The 8,812-nt window shown below is 30.0% G+C and overlaps 1 protein-coding gene across 1 annotated transcript; it reads right to left on the bottom strand.

The window, feature by feature from the left end:
* Positions 1-913: 913 nt before the first annotated feature.
* On the bottom strand, positions 914-2,781 carry LOC127125454 (probable indole-3-pyruvate monooxygenase YUCCA10). The gene is made up of 4 exons (XM_051054224.1): positions 2,074-2,781; positions 1,636-1,869; positions 1,387-1,512; positions 914-1,315 (listed from the first exon to the last, which is right to left on the bottom strand). The coding sequence occupies exons 1-4, from the start codon at positions 2,689-2,691 to the stop codon at positions 1,139-1,141; spliced, it is 1,155 nt and encodes a 384-aa protein (XP_050910181.1). The 5' UTR covers positions 2,692-2,781; the 3' UTR covers positions 914-1,138.
* Between the last annotated feature and the right edge of the window lie 6,031 nt (positions 2,782-8,812).

Genomic DNA, 8,812 nt, shown 5'->3' with positions numbered 1-8,812 from the left:
ACATAGAAAATGAATTATTAATCAAAGAAAGAATCTCCGACTTATTAACATTCTATGTTTCTAAATCCTTCTCATATTTTCCATCCTTTTTATCAGTAGGCTTAACAGATGTTCCATCAACATAACTCAACATTCTATTTCCTTTAAAAAAAATCATTATATAACTCTAATGAGAATAATTTTGTTTATTCAATTAAACACTAATAGATTGAAGAAAGTCATCTTTATCACTAGTCATTTTAATTAATTATGGAAGAGCAATATTATATAATCAAATAATAATAATTAACGCACTCACAGTAAAAACACACTTATGACATAATTGAATCTGAATTAAATCCGCATTATCTTAACCTTGTTCTATGATACCATATAAACATTAGAAATAGTAAAAAAAAAAAGAAAGTGATTAGAATTTCTATTAGGATTTTAAAAGTGTCAAATAGACAATAATATCCTTAATCCAATTATAATAAAAAACAATTGCTTATTATCTAACAAAATACACATCAAAATGGTGATTTATGCTCGTCAAAGTGGTGGTAATTTGTGGTGGGTATTGATACCAGTGATGGTTTATTGGGATCAAAGTGGTGGTCAAATATGGTTAATGGTAGTCATAGTGATCAGAACCGTGATCAACGGTGGTTAAACGTGATTGTAGTGGTGGTCAATAATGAATGATGTAGTGGTCAGCAACCAGACCAATGACAACCGTATCTTAAGCTTTAGACCAAACCTATTTTTATTTTAAATTTTAATAAAAACATTATTTTGAAATCAAATGAAAACTTTACTTTTGTGAAACAATTTTAAATTTAAAACCGACTTTAAAATAAAAAATAAATAATTCAATTCCACCCAAAAGGAGCTTAAATTGTTAGACCACTGGTTTTATTCTTTAGAAAAGGTCTTAAACAAAATGGAACAATCTATGTTCCTCTGTGATATTAAACATTTTCAAATAAGACGAAGTACAAATAAATATCATAATGCCAATATAGTAGATACTACTATTACTAGAGAATTGTGAATTCAAACCCACAACTTATTATACCAAATGTCTAAATCCTCTAAATTCCATCTCTAACACCAATTGGAAGCTAATCAAGAATCATGACAATAATGCCATATATGATCATACAATTTCTTGCATGATGGATCTAACATCATTTGCTACATTTTCAGCATCTTGAGCAGCTCCATATAAGCCCCTCCTTGATAATCCAACACAATACAAACCATTCTTTCCCTTCCAATGAAAAGGGTAACTTTGCTTCGGAATACCATCATCACTCAAAAGATAATCATCTCCCTATACACCAAAACATAACATTAATCATCTAATTACAATTTAAAACAATGTTTTAAAAATAAATTACGCACCTTAAGCCACTTATGTGTGGATCTCTTGAAACCAGTGCAGAAAATAATAGAGTCAAAAGTATGCAATTCACCATTCTTGAACAACACATTATTGCCACTTAAGCATTCTATCTCCGTTGGCAACACCTACACAACACATTCACAATGCTGATGCGTCACGTCACAACAATAATTATATTCATATACTTTACAGATATCATAAAAGCATATACTATAAATATCATTATTCATTATTCATATTTAACGTACCTTTAACTCTTTAGATTTAATTTTCTGATAGGTTCCAACATTAACAACTGGATACTTGCCGTACTTAACTTTCATGTAAAAAGGTCCCTCATTAGGCCTACCAACTCCATAATTAGTCATATCACCATAAACCAGTTTACTAAGCATCACCATTAATGAATCCACTATCTTCATTGACAAATACTTCATCATAAATAACCCTAAATTCAGCATTCCTTTTGACAATATATGAACCTGCAAATTCCAATCAACCCATTACATATTATGGTCTTCAAGTTTTATTATAATTGTGTTACAGAATTGTGGGTTTGAATTCACAATTCTCTAAATTAGTAAAGACGTATTTAGTGTCTGAAACATATCAAAGTATAATCAACTAGATGAAAAATAGTTGGAAAACTATTGTAACTTATTTATATCATAAAAGTAAAAAGTTACCGGGCTTCGAACGAGGATTGAAGTTTTAGCACCATGGTTGATAAGATCCAATGCAATTTCCATACCAGAATTCCCAGACCCAACAACAAGAACATGCTCATCTTTAAACTCTTTCCCATTCTTAAACCTGGTTGAATGAATCACCTTCCCACCAAAACTCTTCAACCCTTCAATCTCAGGTACAAAAGGGTCACTGGTTTCACCACTAGCCACAACCAAAAACCTTCCATCGTATTCCTCAACTTCACCGGAATCCTTATTCACAGCCTTCACCTTCCATTTCTCACAGCCTTCATCAAACTCCGCATACTCCACTGTCCTATGATACACAGGATTGATCTTGAAGTGAGATACATAGTCTTCTAAATACTGCAAAAACTTTTCCTTAGGAATGTATGATGGAAAGGAAGGTGGAAATGGCTTATGTGGAAGCTCACAAAATTGCTTTTTGAGGTGAAGATGAAGACGGTCGTATGCATATTTTTTCCATAGAGACGCAAAACAGTTTTCTCTTTCGAGGATTATGTAAGGAATGGATTGGTTTGTTAAGGATGCTGCTACAGAGAGACCAGAAGGGCCTGCTCCAACAATGATCACTGTTTGATTCTCTTTCTTCATTTTCTGTTTTCTTGATCGGTTTTTGTTATGTGTATAAGGTTATAGAAAAAATTTGATTAGAAGGAAATAAAGCACAAGTGAACAAATAGTATATCTATACAACCTATTTATATTTACAATAATGCTATTCTTACACTCAATAGCATTATTCTTACACTCAATAATGCTATTCTTACGCCCAATAGCATTCATTGTATTTATATGATAAATAGTATTTTTTTTTGTTTTTTAATAAATAAAGAAATATTATTCATAAAAGAATATTTCCATTTTTAAAATTATTTTTATAAGACAAATATAAAAAAATTTATTAATCAATTTTATTATTAAATTAACTACAAAAATATAGATTATTAACCACATATTTTACTTATAATTCATTAATCAAATTTACTATTTCATTAACCAATAAAATACATAGTATTAACTAAATTCTGACATTAAAGTATAAAATATAGATTTTGGTTAAAAATCAATTATTATATTTTATTTTTTAATTTCAAAATTTGGTTAATAGTATATATTTTATTGATTATTAAGTAATAAACTTGATTAATAAAATATGTAGTTAATTATCTATATTTTTGTGGTTAATACAATAATAAAGTTGATTAATGAAAAAAATTATATTTATATTATGAAAATAATTATAAAAAAAAATATTTTTTGTATAAATACATATTTTTATTTATTAAAAAAATAAAAACACAGTTTAGTGTATAAATACAATGAATAATATTTGACCTAAATATTAGGTGTAATAATTTATGGGTAATGCTAACTTGTACTCCAAAGACACATGTTAAGAAACCCACAAATAAAAAATTTGTTTTGGAGAAATAAATAAAATTATAAATGATAAATTTCTAATAAATTCAATACACATTTTCCAAGACTTTGTTTCTATATTCATCTCTTAACTTGTACCCTTGGGGCACAAGTTAGCATTACCCATAATTTATGGTAGAAATAGCAATACTCTTAGACCACCTCCGGTGGTGGTTCCTTCAATGGGTTTGTCAGCATGACACCCATCTTTTCCCTTTTTCTAGTTTCAAGCATATGCCAACGTGGGGAATAGCGTAATGTGAAGTAAGGGTTCCTTGGATGAGTTTTAATTTTAATTATCATTTTAAATTATAAGTTTAATTAATTTTTTATTTATTTTATATCAAATTTAATTTAAAACACTAAAATTATTATTTTAATTAATATAAAATTTAATATGAATAAAATATTAATATATAAAATAAAGTTGTGAGATCCAATCCGAGTTCTTCAGAGTTGCGCCATTGGAGTGAAAAAATAGTTGGGTTACTTAATAGGTCCCACAAAGAACCCGAAAATGGATTCACGGTTGTTGGAGATGCTGTTATATTTAATTAATTGGCATTAACCACTCACTTGCTATAATAAATATTTGCATGCAATAATTTTGTAATGTACTAAATAAATTTTGTATTGGGGGATTGAAAGTAGTTAGAAATAAATTTTGTATCGGGAGGATGAATAAGGATAACAAGGTTTCTAGAAAAAACACCGGATCAATGTGGGAGATTATTCACTATCTTTAAGATAATTTTGGTGATTGTGTTTATATCTTAGGGGTGTTATTGGTTCCACAAATTCAAACCAAACCGGAATTCAAATTAAACTATGATGTTTGAGTTGTATATTATTTTAGTTCGAATAAAAATTAAATAAAATTAATAAAATTTGATATTAGTTTATCAGAGCAACAAATTATTTATAAAAGAGAATGGAAGGGGTACCTTTTAGAAGTGACATAAAAGACATATTATATTTATAAAAGAGAATGGAAGGAGTACCTTTTAGAAGTGACATAAAAGACATATTATAAATAAATTTCATCTTTCTATATTCATTAAATAATTAATGTATCTGATCTATTATATGGACCAAATACATTAATTATTTAATAAATCTAAAAAATGAAATTTGCTTATAATATGGGATGGAGGGAGTAAGAATTAATTTATTTGGTATATTATATATACCAAATAAATTGGCACATTATGGGTATGTTTTTTTTAACTTAATTTTTTTTGCACTTTTAAAAATAATTGTTATAAAAATGTTTTTTAAAATATTATAATTTTTTTAAATTCATTTTTTCTAAATTTAAAGACTAATTTTGACAATTTATAATATAAACATACATTATTGATGATCAAAACATAATCGAAACCGCAACTTTTAAAAAGTTGTATCTCAAAAATAATTTTTTAAAAAGTTATTTGAAATAATTAAGTAATTTTTTGAAATTTTGATATTCAAATTTTTTTCAATAATAAAATACCTAAAATGAAGTTTTAAAAATAACTTTTCAAATCAAATTTTTATTTGAATTTTTAATGAAAAGTTTATGTTAAGTGTGAATACGCGAGTAGAAAAATGGTCTAGAGGGGGACGGGGTGAATAGACCCAAATAAAAATCAACCGCCTTTTAAAAAAGTTATCAGATTATTTTCAAAAATTATGAGCGGAAGGTTTTATGCGAAAATATAAAACTTATACTATTCGAAATTTTGATCACGTTAACAATAAATTGTTTCATAAACACCAAAGAATGAATATGATGAAATACTATGTATTCAATTGATTCGATTGTATAATCCACGAGGTGAGTTTATACAATGATTCATTATAGGGAATTCAAACCTCAATTGTTTCTCAGAATTTTAATCACCAATTCAGGTCAACAAGGTATCCAATTTTAAGAAAGCCTAATGCTTACATAATAAATGGCTATCAATTGAATCAACAATAAGCTACTCTAGAATTGAAATACCTAAGCATACAAATACTACAAAATTAAATTGAAGAGTAATACACGTGTAATCATGAAGGAGACTCAATAATCGAAAATAAATCAAAGATGAAAGTGATAAGACAAGCAACAAAATAACCGTATTGGGGTGCTCCCCCTAAATGTATTAGGGACATGCAACTACATTCTCTCCCTTTTTTGATGTTTGGTAAGCTTTCTCTTAGAATTGAGTCGACTTTGAGTATAACACAAAAACGCATATGCCCCCCTGAAACATTGCACACAAACCACAACATAAAATGCATAAAACAATTCTAGATTCATTATAACTTCTTCCCCTTTGACAATATTAAAAAGAGATAGATTGAAATGCGTCTAAAACCAAATTAACAACCACCAACAAATAATTCCAATGAACATATGAGCTAAACATCTAAGAAGCATGCACAAAACAAAGATCAGATACATAACACGAAGATGAACATGCCATAACAATAAAATGCAAATAGACATGCAATACCAACATTCAACAGCTAACAAATACATAGAATGATTTAAACCAGATACAAGAGTTATAGAGACATATCATTGTAGTTCGAGAAAAGTTATGATTTGCTACAAGACAATGTTAGTGAAAACAAAATATATAGCAAATGAAACTAAAAAAATCTTCATTCTATTTAAGGCATGAACAGTCTAAGACTCCAAAATTCCTATAAATCTTGTGAAAGAGATCCGATGACAATTATTTTGTAAAAATGTCAGCAAACTGACTTTTAGTGTCAACGTATTCAAAAACAACATCCTCTTTTCCACGCGATCTATAAGAAAATGGTGTCGGATCTTAATGTGTTTGGTTTGTGAATGAAGTACCAGATTCTTAGCGAGGCTTATTGCACTAGTACTATCACACTTAATCGGAACACAACCAAATTTTAAATCATAGTCTAGTATGAAGGTGAGAAAAACACAGGAAGAATAGTTGAATTATGTTGGCATTTTCTTTCTTTTAGAACTCTTAAGTCAGATTCTAAACATAAGGTTATAGAATCTGATTTATTTAGAGATAGGCATCATATATAAAATGAAAGAAAGAAGAATAACACACAAAGTTATTTTGGTTCCTCTCGCAATTCGAGAGTAATCCAGACCCCTTGTACTTACAAGAGATTTTCATTATAATCACACAAGATTACAGTTTGCTCAAGCACACAAACAAGAGACTTTCTTTGCTCAAACACACAAGTAAGAGACTTCCTTGTTCAAGCACACAAGCTTGAGACTACCTTGCTCAAACACACAAGTAAGAGACTACTTTTCTCTAGCACACAAACTAGAGATCTCCTTGCTCAAACACACAAGTATGAGACTTTCTTGCTCAAGCACACGAGCTAGAGACTTCCTTGCTCACACACACACAAGTAGGAGACTTCCTTGCTCTAACACACAAGCTAAAGAATTCCTTGATCACATACACAAGTATGAGACTTCCTTGCTCTAGCACACAAGCTAAAGACTTTATTGTTCAAACACTTAGTAAGAGACTTCTAACAATCTACCCAGTAGATAAATAATTGTTGAATGAATACACTTGATGTATAATTAGAGGTGTATAAATAATACAACGCAATATGACTCTTTTAAGACTTAAGGATTTCTAAGATATCAAGGATAAGAAATCCTAAGTTTAGCTTGTGCTAAAACTTTGACAACGTAGCTTCTCTTTAGTTGTCAATCATTGTTTATTAGCATGTTTAGCGCATATACATGTATAAGATATGTCTTAATCTTCAAGTCTTTTAGTTCCTTAAATAGAGAAGAAAAGAGTCATTGAAGATGCAACAGAAGAGTCCTTTGAGAAGCTTCAAAAGAGACATTGGGATGTTTCACCAAACTATTACCAGAAGAGATGAACAGTAACTATTGTACCCCAAAATTTGCCCTCTCCTTTTACGTTTCATCTGACCTATAACTTAAGATCCATTTATACTCATTCATGCCTCATGCATGTGCATCATTCATTCATGATCAACATTTCCTAATAGGCATATTAGATTGTGGTTAATGAAAATTAGGGTTTTGGCCTGAAGATTATGGTATTGCTCATCATGTGAAGAGAAACCCTAATTTCTAGATTCTTTGGGGCCTCGACTCTTGAAGTCTATATCAGGACACTTATCTAGGCATCCTAACCCAAATCCTTGACTTTAATCCCATGGGATCTTGTGTTTGACCTTCTGTATAATTGACTTGACTTTGTAATCCTAATTGTGGGCCCTTGGTTTGAGAGGTCGGTTGCGGAGCTTTGTTGTGTTGGAAGCCCTAATCAGGGATGGTTGGTGCTCAAGAGCCATGTATGGTTGACTTTTGGGACTTGGAATTCCTTATAAACCTATACAATTGATCTGAGAGGTTGGTAATTATATGGTTGCTTTGAGAAGGGTTGGAAACCTTAACTATGGTTCATGACATTGGTGCATTGATTACTTTTGGGTTGGAGACCTTTGGCTGATTACCTGGATTTGAATTTTAGTCATTAAACCCTAGTACTTGACTTGTTTTGATTGGTTCTAAGCATGTTTGCATTCATATTCCACTACATACTACCATTGGTATCATTTAATCTAAGTCACTTCATTCATTGTTTCCATTGACCTTCATTGATCCAAATTTCATTGATTCATTTTGGTCAGGTCATGACATGATCACTAGGTTTCACTATCATTCATTAATTTAGAATATTGGTTCCAATTAGAAACATGAAATTTTAATCATTGAAGCCCATTTCATCATCTTTTTGGGTTAGTTGACTTTTGGTCAACTGTTGACTTTTTGGTCAACCAGTTGACCAAAGTCAACTTACCATACTTTCATCCCTCAATCACCTGGACCCTGTTCTTGTTGCCCATTCACCACCTAAGATCATTTCATATGAATCCATGATTTATTCTAAACCAGGTATCGTCATTCACAATTGTCTTTTAAACCATCCTTTGACCATGTTCATTTTCATTCCAATTACAGACGTTTCATTCTAAATAGGAACCAAAACCTATGCTACATAATTCAGTTTCCATTCAAAAAAATACAATGCTTCATGTGTTACAATTTCAAGCCAAATTCCATACATGATTCCATACATTTAAACTCCTATTTTCATTCAACCAAAATCATGTTCAACCATACAAGTTCCAAGCATATCATTCAAATCATTTCCATGTATATTAATCCTACACAATTCAAATCTAACCTTTCCATACAAACCATTCAAAGGAATCCCAATTCAAGTTTCCAAATCATTTCAATACAATAGTTCAAACCAATACAATT

The sequence above is a fragment of the Lathyrus oleraceus genome, chromosome 3 (genome assembly GCF_024323335.1).
Source record: "Lathyrus oleraceus cultivar Zhongwan6 chromosome 3, CAAS_Psat_ZW6_1.0, whole genome shotgun sequence".
NCBI lineage: Eukaryota > Viridiplantae > Streptophyta > Magnoliopsida > Fabales > Fabaceae > Lathyrus > Lathyrus oleraceus.
The sequence above is the reverse complement of the archived record's forward strand: the minus strand, read 5'-3'. Positions and strand labels throughout refer to the sequence as shown.